This window comes from Fringilla coelebs (assembly GCF_963513975.1).
Source record: "Fringilla coelebs genome assembly, chromosome: 23".
Lineage (NCBI taxonomy): Eukaryota > Metazoa > Chordata > Aves > Passeriformes > Fringillidae > Fringilla > Fringilla coelebs.
This window is the reverse complement of record NC_140049.1, coordinates 5,965,864-5,987,605: the sequence shown is the minus strand read 5'-3', so window position 1 is coordinate 5,987,605 and position 21,742 is coordinate 5,965,864. Positions and strand designations below refer to the sequence as shown.

The window sequence follows — 21,742 nt, the reverse complement described above, 5'->3', positions numbered from 1 at the left end:
GGGGATCGGGCAAGGTCAGATCCATTCCCGCACTACACCCATAAGCAAGGAGGAGACACGGCATCACTCCGAGAGGCGCTCGGGTTTGGGGGCACTGGGGTGCTTTGCTGGGCTGTGCTGCTCTCGAGCAGCACAGGTGACTCCCACTGCCACTGCTGGCCTCAATGACCTTGGGTGTATCACCTCCCCCTTGATGTCTCAACTCCACCTGCACACAGACCACCGCAAACCTCACTTTTTCCCACCCAAACCCTGCGGCCAAAAGCACCCGCACGCAGCGCAGCAAGGGCGAAGAGCCCCGGGGATGCCCCAGGGGTGCCCCGGGGTCCGGCAGCCTCGGCAGCGTGCGGCCGAGGCACTGTGCTAGCGAGCAATAATGCAGCAGGCTGGAGACTCCTGCCGGTGGCTGCGCTGCCGCTCGGTGCGTGCAGGAGTAACACCGCTGCTGCAGCAGCTCGCGTACCAGCCAGCCTGCGCTCAGGACTGAAGTTTTGCTGCAGCAGAGGAGCAGGCGGGGAGTCCAGCAGCGCCCTGCAGCTTCACAGCGCAAGAGGCTTTGCTGTTGGACACTCTGCAGTGGGTGACACCCCGCAGCACCCCGGCCGCTCTCTCGGAGGACAGAAGAGCGCTGCGCCAAGGAGCGCCCGTGCAGAGAGAAACACAGAGGCGCTGATACAGTTGGAGACCACAAAGCAATGGGTGACACAGACTTGTGTCCCCCCCCTCTCTGTGCCACAGTCACCTTGCAACGCTGCCTGTCCCCTGCGCAATTTGCAGAGCTCCTTTGGGATCACTCTTTAAAACTAGGCTGAGGGGAGCAGCGATGTGCTGAGCACAGCAAGGGCTGCGGCACCCCAGTGTGACATCCCCGGCGCCGGACCGAGCCCCTCTGCACGGCTGCACTCTGACGGCACCCAGCCAGCGTGGGGAGCGCTGGAGGATCCCGGAGATGGTGTAGCCACGGCGGGGAAATCCAGACTGAGGGTCTGCCTGAAGCTGGCTCCTGGCCAGGCCGCTACGAAGAAGCCGGCAGTGCAGCGGGGCTTGTAGCTGCCCACGCTGGGGCCACGCCGCTCCTCGGGTTCCCAGCACTAGGGTGGGTTCCCCGCAATGCTGCGGGAACAGCCCCGCGCCCCCCGCCACTCCCGGGAAAGCACCCCAAGGGCACCCATTGTCGGGCATCCGCAGGGATGAGGCGCCGGAGCATCCCGCAGCGCCCAGAGGGCACCTTTGACCCGGCGGCACCGCGCGGCATCCTCGGGGTGGCCCCGCATTCCCAGGGGGTCTCACGCTTTCGGGAGGGTCCCCACGCCCCTGGGTGCTCCCCGCCAGCTCCGCAGCCTCCTGCACCACTCACCGCCCCCTTCTCCATCCCTCTAGGCTCGGTCCCCAGCCGCCTTCTGGGCGCAGCCCCTCAGGGGCAGCCTCCGGGCGCTGGGCAGCTCTGGGACCCGTGTCCCGGGATGGGTTCCCGGGAAAAGCGCAGGTCCCTGCCCTGCTGCCGGCACCGCGACGCGGCGAGGTGCACTACCCGGTGCCCACGGCGAGTACTCCATCCCATCCCACGGGGTACGATCGCACCTCGGGTGGCGGCGCCGGGACGGGCTCGGCGAGCGCTCGGGCAGCCCCGTCCCGCAGAGTCCGCGCCGCTGCGGCACCGGGGAAACTTCGGCGGGAGTGCGGGCGGGCACTTACCGGCCGGGGCGGCGGGCGGAGCGCTGCGCTGCGCTGCGGTCCGGTCCGAGCGGTCCGGGACAGCAGCGCTCGGCGCGGAGCGGGCGGGAGAGGAGCGCTCGGTGCGGTCGGTGCCGGGCGGGCGGCGGGACCTGCGCGGCGCTGCGGCAGCCCCGGCCCCTCCGGGCTCGCGTGCGGCGGCTCCGCGAGGCTCCTCCCGCCACCGGGAGGCCCCGCCCGCGGCCCCGCCCGCGGCCCCGCCCGGCCCCCCCGGGCGCGCACCGGGGCTCGTGCGGGAGCGGCACCGCCCGCGGGCGTCCGGGCATCGGCACCGGGCACCCCGTCCGGCCACCTCATACTTGTCACCGGGCACCCCAAGGGATCGCTTCACGCTGGGCACCGGGCACCGGGAAACCCCCGCTGGGGTCACCTCACACCGGGCTCTTCACATCAGCACCGACCACTGGCACTGGGCACAGTCACCCTGCGTGGGGGTCACCTCACACACAGCGCTGTCACCTGGCACTGACACCAGGGGCTGCCATCAGGCGCCTCGTACCGGGCACTAATCCTGGGCACCAGCACCAAACACTTCGCATCCATCACCTCGCACTGGTCACGCACACTGGTCCCTTCTCACAAGTGACCTTGCCCAGATCGCCACCCGCCAGTCACTCACCACTGCCGCTGCCACACGGACCTGCCAGGTCCCTGCTGCTGCCACAGGAGAGAGGCACTGGAGGCTGCTGTGGTGGTGGCACCTCCACCGTGCCTGCCCCTAGATCCAGAGGGCTCCTGGGAACCCAGGTTTGGTTTTAGAGCCAAAAGAACAGGCAAAAGCTTGTGGGATACAAGTGAGGAGCCCCAGTGGGGAGCAGAGAGCAGTGGGAGGGCAGTTTTGCCCCTGCTGTGGGATCCCCTTCCCATCGATGGAGTCTCCAATAGGAAAAAGGAGCCCTTGGACACTCCTTACTCCCCATACATGAGCCAGGGAAAGGGACCCTGTGGGTTCACCTGAAACCACCCCAGCTGAGGGTCTGCCACCTCCATTCCAGCAGCCCCTGGTCCCAGTGTCGCAGTTAGAGCATCTGAACTACACAGAAAGGTGGCCGGCAGCTCCAGCCACTCCAGCCAGAGATGCTCTGGAGAGGTGGTGCCCGGAGCAGGAAGGTCATCCCGAGGTCCCAGCCCAGCTGGGAGCTGCATCACCCAAAAGCTCTGCACACCCTAGTTTTGCTGCAGCAAAACCCCCTCCCAGTCTTGCACCAGCCCCCGACAACACCACAGGGACAGGCACGAGCTCCCACCGGATACTGGGGGCAGGGGAAGGGCCCTGCACGGGGCCGTATCCCCACCGCAGCGCCCAGGGGTGCTGGTTGTCCCAACCGAAGGGAATCTCCCCTGCCCATCACTCTTGAAAAGGGCGGCTGAGTGTTCCCAAACGCAGGATCCGTCTGAAATTGAAGCGTCAGCATCAGCCCCGTGTGGTCCCTCTGCAACCCCCCCCACCCCCGCCCCATGGCTCGGACCGATTCCTCTGGCTCTGCGCCGTGGCAATTCCCGCAGTCACGATGTGTGGGACCCTTCTGACTCTCCCCTGCCTCCTCTCCCGCCTGCTCTGCTGCCTGCACAGGTCGGGGTGCACGCACTGGGCACATCTCTGCGGACGAGGGGCCGGGCGTCACCAAAACCGATCCCACTCCGCGTCCGGGACCGCGCCCAACGTAAGGAACTCGTGTGAACTCGGCCTGCGGGAGGAGCGGGAGCCGATGGAAGAGCCCTCTCCTGGCCCTGGATCCGCCACTGCAGCCTCTTACAGCTCATCCCCATCCCGTCATTAATTAACGGCTCCTGAAGCATCTGTCCCTGCTCCAGCATGGCTCTCCGGAGGGGAAAACAGATTTGGAGACGCCGCGGGAAGACCGGGCTCTCCCTGCCTGCTTCAGCCTCCAGCCGTGCTCTGCTGCAGGGACAGCAACTGGATTTGCACAAGGGACACGGTCCCGATGTGGTGTCTGCCACCATCACGTCCTTTCAAATGGGAGATCAGACCTGGTGAAGCAAAAGGGGCCCTGGGAATGCCCACCAACCCCAAGCCCTCCTCCCCCGCTGCTCACCTCAGGCAGGACCTGTCTCACCTGCACCAGGAAAGGGACCTCCTGCTTTCCATGTCCTGAACTGCCAAGATTCCAAATCAGGACCATTTCTGCCCACCCCAGACTTCACAGGAGTGTGACCTCGGGAGAGAGGTCCCCAATCCCTAAAACTGCTCCCAGCATCCTGCAAAACAGCCAAGATTTCAACCCAGGAGCCTTTCTACTCAGGGTCCCTTCCCATTTTGCAGGAAGGCAACTACCAAGGACAGGGGTACATGCTTTGAGGGCTTGAGCCCCTGTGCTCTGGAGACAGGCTAGGAGAGATGGGGGATACTCAGCCTGGAGAGAAGGCCCTGGGGAGAACTTATTAAGAGCCCCTTCCAGTCCCTCTCCCTTCCAAGAGAGCTGGAGAGGGACTATGGACAAGGGCCTGGAGGGACAGGACAAGAGGGAATGGCTTCAAACTGCCAGAGGGCAGGGATAGATGGAATATTGAGAAAGAATTCTTGGCTGTGAGGGAGGTGAGGCCCTGGCACAGGCTGCCCAGAGCAGCTGTGGCCACCCCATCCCTGGAAATGCTCAAGGCCAGGGACTTGGAGCAACCTGGGATAGTGCAAGGTGTCCCTTCCACTGGGATGAGGTTTAAGGTCCTTTCCCAAACCATCACGATTCTATGATGTGTACAACTGCCCTCCCTTCTGCCACACAGGGACAGAGCCACAGACACAGGACCAGGAGCCGACAGTACAGGAGACCACTTTATTGAATCCAATGGTGTTAGACAGACGACTGAGAAGAGACATGCCAGTTGGTGCGGGCAGTGTGGGCAGCAGGAGCTGACTTGGTGCAGGGCTGGATTTGTTTCTGTCTTTTCAGAATATCCTCAAGCCTTTTCCTGGCTTCCTTTTATGTTTTCTTTAAAATTTCTTTGAAGTAAAAACAACTAATCGTGGAAAGAGTCCAGATGGTGTTTGTTTGTTCCCTATGATTGTTCCCGCAGCTATATACAACGTGGGGCTGGGTCTCAACATCAGGTATAAAATGGAGCGAGTTTACAAACGTGGAGGGTGCAAGGAAAAAGCAAAAACAGACAGGCGTGAGTAGAAATCTGGACCAAAATCTTAAAGAGAAATTTAAAAAGTGCTATAAAACCCCTCGGCAGGAATACCATGCAGTTAAGAAACACAAAACCCAGTCAATTACACAGATAATCTAGAACAGGAATTTGTCCATTTCATCTTTTATTTAATTAAAAAAAGGTTGTTTGTGTTTATTAGAAAAAAGCTAAAATTGTAAGGTTCAGGCCACCAGGCAGCAGCAGCTCGAGGGGGCAGGAGGGTGAGGCACTGGCATCACCCACCTCCAGCCCCTCAGGGGGACTCCCAGGGACCATGGGCACCTTTGGGGGCAACTGGCACCTCTGAAAGTGGCAGATACCCTTGTGGGTGATGGGCACCTTTGGGGACAGCAGGCACCTTTGTGGACAACAGGCACCTTTGGGGGTGGTGGGCACCCTTGGAGGTGGCAGGAGGATGAGTTAAAGCAATCCTTGGACCCTTTCCCTGGGGACAGAGAGGCTCAGCCCACAGCCAGGGGTGGCCCCAGACAGCTGCCAGCCCTGGGGACATGAGGTGCTTGGTGTAAGCCAGGAGGAATCCACCAGGACCTGGCCCCTCTGGCCAGGTAACCCCAGCCAAGCCCCCACCAGCTGATCCCAGGGGCTGCTGGCATGGCCCTTCTCCTTCCCCTGGAGATTCCTCCTGGATTACACCCCACTGGCTGCTCACCTCCAGCTGCCAGGGCCGAAGGGATGGCACGAGGGGCAGCCCCAGTCTGGGGAGGGACAGGGCAAACCTGCAGGACACAGGCCAGGGGATGCTCAGCAGTGGGGGACGGCCACAGTTTGGTCCAGGTTTGGGTGGCTCCCTGGAGGAGTCAGAAAAGAAAGCTCAGGCAAGGCTGCCCCTCCTCCCACGGGACTCCTCAGGGCACCTGGGCACAGGGCAGCCCCCAAAGGTGCATCAGTCCCTTCCCTCCCTGGGCACCAGAGTCCCAAGGAGGGCGCGAGGGGCTGGAGGGAACAGCTGAGTCCCCATTGCAGACCTCGAGTGGCTGCTGGGCCGGAGTCTCATACAATCAGAAAAGAAGTCAGCACAGCACAGTCATCACAGAGTACAAAAAAAACCCAAAACCAGGGACAAGGCGCAGGGCCGGGCCCCCCCAACCCACACAGGGCGTTCCACGACGGATCTATGTACAGCGAGTCCTCGACACAAGAGAAGGCGAACAGAAAGCCCTAACGCCCAAGCCAGCATGGGGAAGAGATCCCGGAGCTCCCCGTGGGGAGGGGCCGGGCTGGCTGGCCCCGGAGGCAGCAGCAGGCTGTCGGACAGACGGAGAAGTGAGAGAAGTGAGCACCATGAGGCGGGACACACCGGCCAAGAGCACCGAGGGCAGAGGGGCGGCAGCCTCCGGGGGCACTGCGAGAAATGCCCGTTCCAGAGGGGGGTGAGGCCTCCCTGAAGGCCACACCAGCTGCAGCACAGGGGGCTGAGGCTGCCCAGTCCCCAGTGTGGCAAAGTTTGGGGACGGGGTGGGCTCAGTTGATATGGGGGTCACCTCTCCTCATTTGTCTCTCCAGGGCCCCAGAAGAATGTGGGGGCTGAGCTGGAGGGCAGCAGGGAGGAGGGGGACCCAGAGCCCAAGCGGGCACAGGATGGCAGTGCAGACCTGCAGGGCACCCCACAACCATGGCTAGGGACAGGCCAGTGAGGGTGCTGCAGGCAGCAGTCCCAGCACCTTCATTCCATCCCAGCCAAGCTGGCTTTGGGGACAGAGAATACTGGAGCAGGCTGTGACAGCATTGCCCCAAGCCCCACGTGCCCCCTTTCCGCACGGCCAGAGATTAAGGCACCACGGCAGCACCGGGGCCGACCCTCTCCATGGAGTCTGGCCTTTTGACAATGCAGGATAAGGCCAGGAGGACACATGGCAGCCCCAGGTGCCCCCAGAGCACCAACACAAACCCTGCCAGGCTACAGGAAGGCACAAGGCCAGGGGGAGCAGGCAGCATGGGGAGCAACCCCAGGCTCATTGACCCACAGCCCCAGGCCTGGCAGCACCAAGGGGATGAGAGGTTGGTTGGGCCCCCTCCACAAAGGGGACAGGGATGGCATCCAGCTGCTCAGGGATGGGGCAGCAGCAGCAGCAGCCTCCCCATGCCCCATACCTCAGGGAGGGGATGCTATGTGGCATGCCAGCCTGGTGGGAGACACCATCCCAATGCCCTGTGCCTTGGAGGAGGAGGCAGTTGCCATGTGAGGGGCTGCTCTGGGAGCCTCCTGCTGCCACCTGCCTCCACACTGGCCTCCAAGCTCCACCTCAGCCAACCTGTGCAGCCCCAGGAGGTGGGTTCAGGGACTGGAGATCGTCCAGTGAGCACCAGTTTTGTGACAGAGGTGGTTTGAGTGGTGAAACCAACAGCTGCAAAAGAAACCAAAGGGGAAGGACACTGCTGCCAGGGAAGCAGTAGGCACCAGGCCACAGGCTCCAGGCCAGGAGAGCGAAGTACCAGAAAAAAAAAGGGACCAAAGCAAAGTCTGGACTCGGCCAAAAGAAAAGGGGAAGAGGGAAACAAAATAAAATAAGAAAAGCGGGGTTTTTGGGCTGTCCTGGTCACAGCAGCTGCCGTGCAGGTGGAACAGGGGATGCACAGAGAGCAGCAAGAGCCGTGCTCCCCTTGGCTGGCACGGGCTGGGAGCTCCACAGTGGAGGCTCTGGTGGCTTTGCCCAGCAGGCACAGAGGGAGCCAGAGCCCCTCGTGCCCACGTGCTCATCCTGCAGCCCCAGCTCCTCCTGCGCCCCCAGCTGTGGCCCAGGCGGCTCCCGCGGGGTCCCTGCCCCACGCAGGGGCCTTCCTGCAGCTCCCGGGAGCCGGGGCTCAGCCTCAGGGTCACCTTGGTCCCAAAGCCCAAGAGTTTGCAATAGAGACAGAAAAAACCAAGAAGAGAAACCAGGATTTTCCTACCCCCAGGGTTGGGAGGGGAGGTGGTAACTCGTGCTCTTTCACAGATGAGCCGAGTTTCCCCAGGCTCCACCAGGACACGCCAGAGCCCTGCTCTTCTCCTCTCCGCTTGCTCGCCAGCCCCACGCTCCTGGATGCCAAAGGAAAAGGAGAGCAGCCCAGCAGCAGCTCCCCTCCACCTGGGCTGGCACATCTGGGCCTCACAGAGTCGACTGCAGGTCGGGGTCCACCATGGTCTCACGGTCTGGAGACTCAATGTAGTTGGCAGCTTCCTGAAGCTTCAGCAGCATGGCCATCTGTGGGGACAGGAACATGGCAGGAGCCCGAGGGGGACAGGAGGCCCACAGGTGACTGGGGAGGCCACTTGGCCCTTCTTGCCCTCCCAAACCAGCCTTGCTGGAAAGCTCCTTAAAGGGTAAAGCAAGTCCCAGAGATGCTGCAAAATCCCTCCCTTGCACCAGGATCCAGCCTTGAGCACAGCTGGAATGCTCAAGACTCAAGTGTGCCAAAGCAGCATCAGCTGGCATCACCTGTGGAGCCAGCAGCCTGTCCAGGTGACATATCAGGACATGTAGGAGCACATGTGCCTGTGGCTCTGCATGTGGACATGATGCCTCGTGGAGTGTCATGTCGTGCCCTTTCACTGGCATGTCACCATGTGTCCTGGCGTGCAGCCCACCTGCCAGTGCCACCACCCCTCAGCCACTGCTTCTCCCAGGAGCACAAAGTGTTTCTGCACCCCCAAATCAGGCTTTTCACGCTGAGAATTAACTGGGAAAGCAAAGCTCCGCCCTGCTCTGCCACCAGCTCCTCCCAGCCCCTCCTGCTGGCCAGCCTACCAGCGGGTCCGAGTCCAGGGAGCTGGGCGTGGTGTCCTTCACGGTGCGCTCCTCCGGGGGGGACACGGCGCTCTGGGGCCCGATGGTGGGCGGGGGCAGGTGGTACAGCTTGGACTGGTCCTGCTGTGCTGACGGCCAGGGCAGGGTGTCCCGCACCCACTCCACGGGGTCTTCCCAGGCTGCCTTCTGTCCATGGACCTGTGGCAGAGATCAAGTGGCAGCCACGCCCTCAGTACATGCCAGAGCCAGCAATGTGGCACCCTGAGCCCCCCAGGGCAGAGCCATGTGCCACAGCAGCCACAGGGTACAGGGATTGACAGAGATGTCACCTGCACCCACCATCCCAGTGCCTCCCCCCTGACCCACGATGTCAGTATCAGTGTGCCCCGCCCTGGTTTGCATTCTCATGTGCCAGCAGCACTGGCTACCTTGAGCCCATCTTTTGCCCCCTCCTGCAGGTAAGGGATGATGGAATTGTTCCACAGGTCAATGAACCAGGTCCGGAAATCCTCAATTCCAATAGGACAGGACAGAAAGAAGCAGGGACCTGTGGGGGGAAGCAGACAGTGGAAATGGGAGCTGGGTGCCCCTCCTCCAGTCACTGGGCCCGAGGCTCAGAGCAGTGAGGCGGGCACACACCTCACTGTGTGTGCCCACCAGTGGCTGGAAGGGGCCCTTGGGAATAGTGACTAGGCACCATCTGCCTGCACAGCAGACAGACAACATCTCCCAGGCAAGGAAGGGGGCTGCCAAGTTCAATCTATCCCCCAAAATCCTGGTGAGGCATGGGGGATTCACCTGGGACAACACAGTTCCTTCATGCCCAGGGAAGGGGGCTGGGAGGACTGGCAGCCTTGGCTGACACCCCTAGTGACAGCTCCCAAAGGAACAAAGACCACCCAGGGAAGAGCAATGCTTGTGTGCATCGCCCACCAGCTGTGGTTTGTGGGACTGGGAGACACAGGGAACACATCAGCTCCCCCGAGCTCCTCTGGGAGGGTTTGGTGCCAGTCCCCAGGGCTCCTCACAGCCTGGGGCAGAGGAGGAAGGTGAGGCAAGGCCGTACCGATGAGGAAGTCGGATGTGCTGTGTTTTTCCAGAAAGGTGTGCAAATGGTACCAGAGCTTGGGCACCCAGTCCAGCACCCGCAGCAGCTCCTCCTTGTTGGCGTTGATGTCCGTGTCCGACTCCAGCAGCTTCCGCCGCAGGTAGCGCACCAGGAAGCCATTGGCAGGCTCCACGTTGTTGGAGAAGGTCAGCATCCTGGGGGAGGACTTCAGTGGTCAGGGCTGGGTCTCCACACAAGCTTCCCTGCTCCCCAGCACTCTTGAGGTCCTCCTTGCATCCCCACCCTGCATTTGCCTGAGCCTGGGGAATATCGGGTCCTGGGTCCTTCTGGGATGGCAGGGACAGGCCTGGGGGCTCAATCCTAATCAGGGCTCCCAGCCATAGGACGTGACCACATAAACACTCAGGTGCAAGTGATGGCTTCTGTCCCCCACGACCCCACAAAGATAATCCCCAGGGATGTACAATTCCTACCTGAAGCTGAGATGGAGGCCGTGGTTTGGGGTCATCTTCACAGGCTGGTTGGTAGTGCCAATGATATACGGACTGAGTGAGTGACAGAGAGACAAGATTCATGAGAGAAAGCCTCTGAGTCTCCCCTGCCCAAGGCAGAGCTGATCTGGGCAGAGCAGACATGTGTGGCCTCATTCCCACAGCCCTGCGACCTCGGTGAGAGCAGCAGGGAGCATGTGTGTGCCATGGGGCTGCACTGGAGGGGTGCAGAGGGGCTCTCACCATTTGTGGTACTTGCAGGTGAGTGCCCCGTTGACAAGCTCGCTGATGGAGCCCGCCTCGCTGAGGTCGTCCAGGAGGATCACCAGCGGCACATCTGCCGTGCCCGTCTCCCGGTCGATCTGGTTGGCCAGGTTGGACAGGTACAGCTGAAGATCCTGGAACAAACAGGTCGGGTGTCACGTGTGGGGCCACGGCATGACTGCCACGGGGACCATGGCACCAGTGCCCACAGGGACACTGCTGTGTGCCCTCACCTTGCAGGACTGCTGGTGCATGTTGAAGGTGCTGACGATGCCCTCGGTGACGTCCCGACCCGAGCGCTCCACCAGGTACTCGGCCAGGCGGTTGGTCAGGTAGGTCTTGCCGGTGCCGCTGGGCCCCGAGAGGATGAGGCGGCGGTGTTTCAGCAGGAGGCTGATGTAGTGCTGCATCATGGGCTTGGGGATGAGTGTTTCGAACACCAGGCTGTCCACACACTTCTCTTTCAAGCCTGTGGGCAGGGGAGGGCTGAGGGTCCACTCACACCCTGTAATACCCCCAGACAGCAGGGACATGGCACAGCCATGGAGCCCCTCTGCCACACTGACCTTTGAGTGTCACGACAACGCTGGTCAGGCCCCGGCGGCACAGCGGCAGCTCCGGCGGCTCCGTGTCCAGCACCCGCTTGATGTGGCTGATGCTGTAGCCGTAGATGGACTCAGTGCTGAGCCCCAGCGTGGATGCAGGATCCATCTTAGTGATGTAATCCTACATGGAGAAAAACGGGGCTGTCAGTGCCCCTGAGGGATGGCAGAGAGCAGCTCCAAGAGAGCTGAGGAGGACCTGGGCCAGGAATAGCAGGCCTGGTGGAGCAGTGTCAAAGCATGGCTCTCTAAAGAGTGCTCTTTTTGCTCCTACCTTGAAGACCTGGCAGACAGCCTCATCCAGCATCTTCCAGTCCACCTTCCCGCTCACCTTGGTCCAGCCCAAGAAAAATTCCTGCTGCTTGAGGTCCTAGGAGCCAAGGCAGAAGTGTGCAGTACTGCAGCACCACCTCCAGCCCCAGGAGGCATCCTTGGCCCCTCTGTCAAGGCCATGACATGGTGACAGGCCAGGCTCCCCATAGAGCCCACACTTACCCCCTTGATGATGTGCTGGGGCGGCATACGCACCACAATCCGCAGCGTCAGCTCATCTTTCTGGGTGCCAGCACTGACAGCATCCATGGGGGACATGTCTGGGGATGGAGCAGTGAGGCTGTGCTGGCCAGAGCCGAGCCACCAGGCCTGGCTGTGCCCAGCCAGAGACAAATCCTGCTGTGGCCGACAGCGGCACCAGCAGCACGACAGATCTTCTCCTCGCTCCAGGTGAGCAGCAGCACGTTGCCACCCCACACCCTCCTCCCTATCCCAGCCCTTCCCCATCTGCCAGCAGCTCTATCACCCTTACCTGCATCCCCTGGGCTGGGGCTGAAGGCGTGACCAAGGGTGAGACCCAAGGAGCGCCGTGGTGAAGAGGAGGCCGATGTGCTCGTGATATGGCTGGGAACGGCACCTAGCACTGCTGAAGGCCCAGGGGCCACCTTGAGACGGTCATTCTCAGCCTTCAGGAGATCCACCTCCAGCTGGGACACAACAAGGCAGGGCACAGGGTAAGGAGCTGTATGCCAGCAGCACTCTGGGGCGCAGCACAGTGGTGAGAATGCAGGGACTGTGGGCACCTTGGTACTGAGAGCAGCCAGGCTGCTGGCAGGGGTCCTCACCTGCATGTTGTGCATGGTCTCCCGGAGCTGCTCCAGCTGGTGGGCTGAGTTAAGGGCCTCCAGGCGGATGTCTGTCAGTTTCATCTCCTTCTCCCACAGCTCTGACCGCAGCTCTGACACCTCCTTCTTCTCAGGCTCGCCCTCACTGTGGGCCTGGAAGAGCCTAGGCCAAGGGAGAGACCAGGTCTCACATGTGCCTCAGGCAGGAGCCTGCAGCCCCTGCCACTGGCCCTCCCTGGCCCCACGTACTCAGCCGTGTCAATGCCCACGGAGGAGGATGTGGAGGACTTGATGGAGGGCGAGGCAGTCTCTGTGGAGCCATGCTGTAGCTTGGGGGAGGAGGGGGCTGACGAGTCTGGCGTGGCGATCTCCTCTATGTCAGAGTAGGACGAAGCAGATTTGGGGCCCTTCTTGATGCTGAAGGCCTTATTGAAGGAGCTGCGTAGCTATAGGAGAAGGAAAACTTGTTAGAGACAGTCCAAAGTGCAGCCTCACAAGCAGAGACCTGGCCTGGTCCTGTCCTGTCTGTCCAGGACCCACAGTCTGAGCTGGGACCAGTACAACCACACCCATCACAGGGGCAGCACCTCCACCATGCTGGGGAAGGCTGCAGCCTGACCCTGCTCTGCTGGCACAGCAAATGGATGGGGTGCACAGCTCTTTGGGCAACACTCATCCCAGCCTGGATAGCACCAGAGCCCCAAAGAGTGGGACCCATATCCTGGTCAGGATGTCTCCCAGCCCTGCTCCCCACCAGCACCCACACCAGGCTGTTCAGGCATGGCACCAACACCGTGGTCCATCAAGAAGGGCCAATCCATCCCCACATTCACCCCACCACAGCCATTTCAGCAAGAGGCCTTTATTTACAGAGATGTCCCTTGCTCCAGCCACTGCAGAGCCAGGGTCCTGCCCCACACCTCCCTCTGCCCCATGGATCCTGCTGGAAGCACAGAGGGGCAGCCAGCCCTCCACAGAGCATGCTGGTGTCTCACCTGAGCATGCAGCATGCACACAGCACACACAGAGCAGTGGTGGGTGAGCAGTGGGCTGGGGCCAGGGAGGGGGATGGACACTGCACAGGGACCAAACTAGACCCAAACTGGGTCCCACCAGCTGGTAGGAGAGCAGCAGGACGAGCACCCTGGGTTCACAACATGTGCCCTGGACTGCCAGGGCCCGCTCCAAGGGAAGGTGGGAGAAAGAAGGGATGGAGAGCACACTGGATCTGTCCCAATCCCCACAGGCACTAGCAGACTGCTCTAGGGTGTTCCCAAAACCAAAAGCATTGCATTTCAGTGTAAACAAAGTAGGTATCCAACTCTGCTGATGGTGGGAGCACGGAAACACTGAGACCTGTGTGGGTGCTGGCAGAGACAGAGCCACTTGAGACCATCTCTTGCCCTGGAGAGGCAGAGACGGTCAGTGCACTCCAGTGTCCTCAGTGACACTGGCAGTGCTGCACCAAGGCCTCCATCCCAAAAGACCCAGTAACAGGAAATCAGGAGAGTGCCTGCCTATTCCCATCCATGTGAGCCTTTTCTGCTGTCTATCCATGGCTGTTCAAGCCCCTGCTTGTGGGTGCATATTTGTCCTTAACATCAAAGGAAGCAGCCAAGTTAGGCACAGCCTGGCTGGGGACCCAGGATGGCCTGTGCTGGGGTTAATGCCAGTGGGATGGATGGGATGGGGAGTGTATGAGCACCGTCCCATGAAATGGAGCAAGGGCCCTGGCTGGGCACAGGTGGATTGGACAGCATGGGACTTACCTCGTACACCTGGAAAAAAAGGGTTGAGGTCAGCATAGGGGAAGAGAAACAAAACAAAGCAAGACTTAATTGCACATCCAGCTCAGAGCTGCCTGGTGCAGGGAAGGGGCTGCTGAGGTGTCAGCCCTCCACACTGTCAGAGCCTGCGTGTGCAGGAGGGAGACATGGGGGAATACACAAGGAAGCAGGCATGCAGGGCCAGGGCTGGGAAACTCCTGAAGGGGCTGGAGAAGTCCCAGCCAACAACTCAAGACACAAATCCATGGCAGTTACACTCTCCTCACCACTGCTGTCCCCAGAGGACAGAGGGTACCAACACTTCAAAGCCAAGGCAGACTGAGAGCAGTTGGTTTGTGGGGCTGATCTTGAGCAGACCCTGCCAGTGGCTCCCCAAGCCCCACTTCTCCTGCCAGAGCCCCATCCAACCCACCCAGCTCTTCTTCTTCTTCTTCTTGGCGTCAGCGTCCTTGCTGCTGCCGATGCTGGAGTGGCTGGTGATGCTGTTGAGGCTGGAGATGCTGTCAGAGGAGTTCTGCCGCTTGATGCGCAGCTCTGGGGTCCAGAGAATCAGGAGAGATTGGGAAAGGAGGGATCAGCTACCTACAACTGTCCCAAAACCAGAGCACCCTATGGTCCCCTCCCTACACCCAATTCCTCCTCCCACCCAACACCTTCTGAGCTCTTGGTGCCACCTTGTAACAATGACATGGGATTCAGACACCACATGGGCACTGCCAGAGAGATACCCAGAGCACATATCACCCCTGCTGCTGTCCCAGGCCATCTCCCTGACAGCTTCTTGCACTCACACTGGGGTTTTGGGGCTACAAACAGCACTTATGGGAACAAAGCCAATAGCAGCAGGCAAAACTCGTTGATGGCAAAGGGCCTGGTAAGGAGGTCTCCCAAGATTGACAAACAAACATTCCCCTACATGCCAGCACTGTGACCTCCCATGGTGACAGCTCTGGCTGTCCATTCCTGGTTTCGGATGCTCAAGGATCCCAGGTGGGGGAAAACTGCTGCCCAGGGCACCCTGTCTCCAGATGAACTTCCCCTGTGAGAGGGTGTGCCCTGGGGCCATGTGCCAGTCCCAGCAGGAGCATCCCAGCTTAGGAAAGGCTGCAGCATCATGCCTTACCTTTGGGGGTGACATCAGTGCCATTTAGAGCACCCTGGATCACAGCCTGGGCCTCTGAGTTCTTCTTCTTCAGGAAGTCAATGGTCTCTCGCAGGTCCAGCAGCTCTGTGTCCTGGGGCAGCAGAGTTGGGAGCCATGGAGTGCATCCCAACGCTGGAGAGCCCACCCAAGAGCACCCTTGGGGCAACCTCCCAAGTCCAGCACCCACCAGCCCCACGATACACCCACCTTCTCCTCGGCAGTCTCAGCCAGGTGCCGCAGGCGGGATGTCATGCTCACCAGGCTCTGCTCAAAGGCCGCCACCAGGTTGGCCTGGGAGAAGTGGAGAAACAGGTGAGCCCCCACATCTGGGCAAAAACCCACGGACAGGTGAGCACCCACTGCCAGGTGTGGGATGCAAAAGGCTGAAGGGAAATCAGGGCTTCCATGGGCACATCCAGCACCAGCCCTATGCCCTGCATGGATGGAGTGGGGTGCCCCACAGGGGCTCCCATGGGGACTCACGTTAGCAGACAGCTGGGACGTCAGCGTGGCCACCTTCTCCTGCGAGGACTCCAGCTCACGGCGCAGCTTGCGGATTTGCTACGGGGAGAGAGCGGAGGGATGAGAGGGGCCAGGCACTGCCCTCAGTGGGGGCAGGAGCAGGCGTGAGCAAAGGGTGTGGGCTCACCTCAGACTGCATCTTCTCCTCAGCCTGGCAGCGTGAGAGCAGAGGGACAGACAGACAGAGGCAGGCAGTCAGGGGGGCAGCGAGGCACAGACAGGCTCAGCACCAGGCAGAGGCATGCACAGAGCCCCCCCAGTCCCACCCGGATCCCCCAGCCATGCACAAAGCAGCGCAGCACGGAGGCGGCTCTTACGGAGGAGTAGGTGGAGGACGCGCTGGAGGCCAGGGACAGCACCGATCCATGAACTGCAACACAGGAAAACCCGAGGTGTCAGGGGGCCCTGGGGAGCAGCACCCAGGGGCTACAGCTCAGGGCACACCTAGTGACTGCGCTCTCAGGGGTAGGGGCTCTGGGGTAACCTGGGGGAGGTACAGGGTGGGATGGCAGCTGCTCAGCACTGCCTGTTTCTCAGTGCGTGCCCTCCATCTGCACCCTCCTCTCTGGGGAACCTGGGGGCTCTGCTGCCCTCCTCCCCAGTGTCATAGCACCCTGGGGGCAACCCAAGGACACTGAGTACCCACGGGGGTCAGGGCAGACCCAGGGCTGATGCCAGCACAGAGTCAAACAGAGCCCTCAGCGTTGCTGTCCCTGCTCTGATGCCAAGAATGGGACACAGCCACCCATCCAACAATGCCATGGCAGCACCAGTAGGAAGGGACAAGGGTGCAGGGAGCCCCACCAACCCCCTCCAGCCTCCTCTGCCTGGGCAGGAGCACAGCACACTCTCACCATCGTCCACAGGGTCCCGGAAAGAGCCTGAGCGGATCATGCCCTTGGGCTTGTCGGCCAGGGAGAGGGTGCTGCCCATCTGGGAGGTGCTGTACAGCTCGAAGGTGGAGTCGTGGGTGGGGATGCTGTTGGAGCGGGTGATCCGCGGGGTTGTGGTGGCAGTGGGGCTCACTGCAAGGAGAAAGCAGGGAGGAGGCAGGGTCAGAGTCACACTGGGGAACTGCCATTAGGATGGGGAAGCAGGACTGGGAGCAATCCACGAGAGCTGTGATGCAGTGAGGAAGCAGGGATTGTGGTCCCAAAGCAGAGAGGGGCTGGGGAAAGCTAAAAGGCAGGTTGATGCTGGGAAGACCTGGACACCAGCACCAAGGTAATCACACGGCTGAAAAACAAATCCATTGCCCCAGGGCCAAGTGGGTACCACTATGCCACAGCCCAACACCTGCAGGTGCAGGAGTGGAGCCTGTTGCCCCAATATGTCTGCCTGGACCCCCCCAAACCCCCCAGGAACATGCAGGTCCTGGTCAGATCAGGGCAAGGCTTACCCCTTGCCCTGCCAGGCACCCCCACAGGAGCAGTTATGGCCTGAGGCCCAAAGGTGGATGAGATGCCCTGAGCAGAGGTGATGGACATCCCTGGTCCCAGTCCAGCAACCAAAGCACCAGGTGCTGGTGTTGGTGGTGTCAAGGAGACAAGCAGCGCCCAGGGGAGCCCCAGCACATCACACAGGGAGCACGGGGAGCAGGAGGGAAGGGGCCGGCAGCGAGGGCACTGACCAATGCTGGTGAGCGGACCCTTCCCGACCAGCGCCATGGGGAGGGCGGGGGGTGAGGGCAGCTCCTGCTGCTCGTCCGACTCGGGGAGTCCGCTGACTGTGTGGGAGTGGCGCCGCTCCTTGGCCTCCTCCTGGGAGTGGAGCTGGTACCTGGGGAGCCGCAGACAGGCATCGTAAGATCGACCAGCACCGTCCAGCTCCCGCCCACTGCACTGCAGCCCAGCTTCCCTGGCTCAGGGCACTGCCCTGGAAAGCCTCCCCTTCCCGCCCCAGTGCCACACAGTCATTTGGGCTCTTTTACCTCAACCCCTTCTTGGGTAGTGTGTTCCTGTCGCGGTTGGCACTGGAAGGGAAGGAAAAGATCAGTGACATCCCTGCACAGACTAGGGAAGGAATCATGGGGATTCAGTTGAAGGAACAGAGAGCTTTTCCCTAAAAATGTAGCAGGAAGAGACTCTGAAGCAGGCAAAGGACATGGCAGAACAGCAGGGAGCAATGTGTGCCCATGAAGGTGCTGCAGCAGCCCACCAACCTCCTTCCACCATACCTGTCCAGATGTGAGAGCCGGGGGCTTCCACTCCAGCCCAGCTCTCCTGCCTCTTCTTCCTCTTCCTCCTCTGTGCTGGCAGGGGGTGCAGCAGCAGGGGCGGGGGTGGTGGTGCTGCCCCCTGAAAAGGCACTGGGCAGGCTCATGGGCATCTGCAGGGATTCCATGCTGCGGTGAAGGCCAGAGAGCTTGGGGTACATCCTGCCCTCCTTGGGGACACTGAAGCCACCCATGAGCTCCAGGCCCTGGGAGAAGCTCGCCGAGTTGATGTTGAGGATGGGGGCAGGGCTGGGGCTGAAGCAGGGCGCAAGGTGCCCACCAGCTGGGTGCAGGTCCTGGAGCTTGGCAGTGTGCGGGGTGTGCAGCTCGCTGGAGGAGGGCAAGTCCAGGCTGTTGGAGTTGACCTTGTCCAAGTTGGCCAGCGAGGGAGGCTTCACATAGGTCTTGGCAGCTGCTCTGGAGGGGGAAAATGGGTAAGGAAACAGGTGAGACTCAGGTACTGGTGCTGGGCCCAGCTGTGCCAGGCATCTGCTGCCCTCAGAGGTGGAAGGACTATACCTGAGAGGTGTAGGGGGCAGCTCAGCCACCTTGGCTGCTGGCGGGAGGTTGGCCTGGGCTTTTGGGGTGCTCTCAGGTGAGCTGGCACTCTTCAGGGTGCCGCACTCGGAGTCAAGTGCCACTGCCTTGGCCTTGGCCTTCTCCTTCTCACGGTCTGTCTGGTTCACAGGGGCCGGTGTGCCGCGGCCAGTGCCAACCTTGGATGGCTCCTTGAGCCGCGACACCGAGATGCCGCCCTGCTTGGTGCTCAGCAGGCTGGGGTCAATGCTGCTGCTGACCGGCCGGGCTGCGCTGCGGCCCCCGGTCACACTCATGGAGCTGGACTTGGCCGGCCGGGGCAGGCTGCGGTACTGGATGTTGGAGCGAGCCCCTGGTGCCAGGAACCCAGGCTCGGGTGCATTGGAGACATCGAGGCTTGTCTTCCTCCCACTGACTGGCTTAACAGGGATGCCAGAGCTCTTCTGGATCTTGCCGAGAGTGGCCGAGCCCCCAGCCTGCATGACAGTGGCCGTGCCAGTGGCAGGAGCTGGTTTCTTGTAGCCAAAGGAGCTGGAGGATGAGGGGCGTGCGAGCCCTGATGGCGGCTTCTTGGCGTCAGCAGCGCGGTCACGGCCAGCATCGGAGGAGGAGCGCTGCAGCCCTGTGTTCTTCACTGACAGCTTGCTCTTGTCAGTGACTTTGGTCTCTGGCTTGCCTGGTGGCAAGAACGGACAGGTTAGTGTCCCTGGAGGCTTTGGGGACATCTGGAAGCGAACAAGCCCAGACAGGATATGGGCACTAGAGATGCAGGGATGTGATGGAGAAGGGACATGCCAGACCCTTGGCGCACTCAGCGGTTCCCCAGCCTGGTGTGCGGGAGACCATGGGGCAGGCACAGACCCCCAGCCTGCTTGCAGCCCACAACACAGCCCTGCCTCCCCTTCCAGCCCACAGTCAGCTCCCAGGTCTGAGCACAGCCATAGGCCATCCCATGACCCTCATGCTTGGGGAAGGCACACAAAAGCAGCACCCAATCTTCTCTCCATCAAAGGAGCTGGACCCTGCCCAAACTGGTTTTTACCTGCCACTTTGAGGGTGCTCTGGGCCGTATGAGTGATGGGGGACGTCACAGCCACTGGAGGAGTCTTGCCCTTCTTGAGGGAGCCCGGAGTGCCCAGGCTGACAGGTTTCTTCAGCTCACCACCCTTGGACCCCTCCTCTCCACCTTCTGAGGGCTCCCGCCGCCACTTGGAGGAGCCATGCTCCATCTTGAGGCTGCTGCTGTCGTAGTCCAGCTTCTTGGGAGCCTTCTCCTCACCCTCACCGTACCAGCTCAGTCCACTCTCTGCCAGTGAGCGCTTCTCTGAGTCCGTGCGCAGCTGGGGGCAGAGCAGAGTCAGGGGCACCCCTGGCACCCACCCCAAGCCCATCCCCAGAGAACATCAGCCAGCTGGGAGAAGGACGCAGCAGACACCCTGTGCCATCCTTGTTTCCTCACACTGGCACCCTCCATGCCCTCTTTCCCACCGAGGTGTGGCAGGCAAGCTGGGATAGGTGCTGGAAAGGGTCCGTGTGCCAGTGGCACCTACCGCTATGGCCGAGTTCCTGCGCGAGGCGGTGGGGGTGGAGGGCAGGGAGTTGAGCGAGGAGCTGGCATTGAACTCCTCTGAGCTGAGGTTGTCGGAGGCATCGCTGAGGCCACTGCTGATGGAGCTGCTCTCATCCCAGCTGTGAGGGAGAGACAGCATCAGACCCCTGCTCAGCCCAATGTGTCCCACCACTCAAAGGATGTCCCTGTCCAGGGGATGTCGGGGCAAAAACCAACTCCTGGTAGTGCCCATGGCAAGGACATGGCATGCAGGGCCCATGGCTGGCTTCAGCCCAGCCTGGGATTGGCTCGTGTTCCTGTGGCATACAAGCCTCAGTGACCCTGCTTCTCCCCATTAAGGCTCTGTGGTGCTTTGGTGGGGATGGAAGGACATCCACAGTGAAGCCAGCACCCACACACACCACAGGGCTAGCAGCATCACAGCTGGCAACAAGCCCCCAGCAACCTGCTCTGACCCCGGAGTCAGGTTGGGATTGTCAGAAACGACAGGAGTGCTGGAATAAACAAACCAACCACCCTGTAGCACCCATCCTTCCTAGGGTGGTCCCCACTCGCTGCACCCTACTACCCCTCTCCAGCCCCCAGCACCCAGAGGCAGCAAGTCTGGGATGTGCTGCTGTGCCGAGGTGGCTGCTTCATGATGGGGCTCAGCCAAGTGTGCAGAACCCCATCTGCAGGGCCATCAGTCAGCATCACACTGGGGCAGCAGCTGCCTGGGTGTCCCAAGGGCACAGCTGGTTCCACAGCACTGGGCTGTGCCTATGTTGATCTGCACAGGCAGACATGGAGCACCTTCCAGCAGGATGAGCACAGCACCTTTCAGGTCAGCAGCTGAGTAGGTCAGTGAAGCCTCACAGCCTCCCAGGGCCTGTGAGGGGCTGGGGGAGACAACATTGGCACAGGCTGCCCAGAGAAGCTGTGGCTGCCCCATCACTGAAATGTTCATGGTCAGGTTGGGTGGGGCTTGGAGCAACCTGACCTAGTGAAAGGGAGTGGCACAAGACGAGTTTTAAGGTCCCTTCCAAGACACACCATGTCATGATTCTGTGACAGGCTGTGGCACAGGAGTGCAGAGCAGAGCTGAGAGCTGCAGCCAGCTCCAGTCCCTGTAAGGGTTGTTTGTTTATCTGCATTGGGGCCACAGAGGTGCTGGTGAAGTCCACCAAACAGCAGAGCCCCAACAGCAGTGGCAGAGAAAAAGCAACAGCCACCAGCATCCCTGTCAGATGCCCAAGGCTCAAGAAGGAGCAACAAAGGCACCTCCAGCACCATAAGACCTGCACTGCGTGTCCTGCTTTTTCCATGAGGGAGGAGTTCATCAGAGACTGACCAAAGCCAGGATGGACACAGCCCCCTGTGCCCCCACAGCAGCTTCTGGGAGAGAGCCAGCAGGTGCTGCTGCCCAGGAAGGGATTTCAATAGGATCATGCACTCAGGATACGCTGCTCAGCTCCTCAGCTCCAAGCCAAGTCTCACCACCAGCCCCATCCCTAGGGTGAGTTCCCACTGGGATGGAAATCCTCACCCCAGCAAAGCCCCTCTCCCAGTCTGGCATCACCTGGCAGCAGGCAGTGCCAGGAGTGAGGCCAGGCTTCATAGTACTGTGTCCTATGGCAACATGGCTGGGGCCACATGTGGTGCTGGGTGTCTCAGTCTGGCTTTAAGGGCTAGGCAGGGAATCCCAAACACTCTCCCAGCCATGCATGCGACACCTCCATTACCCCAGGCATCCAGAGAGCCGCTGAGAAAGGGGCAGAGGGTCATAGGTTAGGCCAAGGCAGGAGGTGACT

General features: G+C 61.1%; 1 protein-coding gene across 1 annotated transcript in view; it reads right to left on the bottom strand.

Annotated features, from left to right (window-relative positions):
- Window positions 1-4,555: 4,555 nt before the first annotated feature.
- Window positions 4,556-21,742, bottom strand: part of NAV1 (neuron navigator 1) — a 60,463-nt gene continuing 43,276 nt past the window's right edge. The window contains 25 exon segments of the mRNA XM_084220728.1: window positions 4,556-8,090; window positions 8,634-8,831; window positions 9,062-9,180; window positions 9,700-9,896; window positions 10,176-10,247; window positions 10,437-10,591; window positions 10,691-10,926; window positions 11,024-11,183; window positions 11,334-11,429; window positions 11,555-11,652; window positions 11,865-12,039; window positions 12,178-12,359; window positions 12,362-12,623; window positions 14,377-14,498; window positions 15,088-15,199; window positions 15,316-15,399; window positions 15,592-15,669; window positions 15,948-16,000; window positions 16,485-16,655; window positions 17,261-17,409; window positions 17,561-17,602; window positions 17,807-18,262; window positions 18,365-19,058; window positions 19,425-19,722; window positions 19,933-20,071. Of these exon segments, the coding sequence (XP_084076854.1) occupies window positions 7,995-8,090; window positions 8,634-8,831; window positions 9,062-9,180; window positions 9,700-9,896; window positions 10,176-10,247; window positions 10,437-10,591; window positions 10,691-10,926; window positions 11,024-11,183; window positions 11,334-11,429; window positions 11,555-11,652; window positions 11,865-12,039; window positions 12,178-12,359; window positions 12,362-12,623; window positions 14,377-14,498; window positions 15,088-15,199; window positions 15,316-15,399; window positions 15,592-15,669; window positions 15,948-16,000; window positions 16,485-16,655; window positions 17,261-17,409; window positions 17,561-17,602; window positions 17,807-18,262; window positions 18,365-19,058; window positions 19,425-19,722; window positions 19,933-20,071 (4,444 nt within the window). The 3' untranslated portion in view covers window positions 4,556-7,994.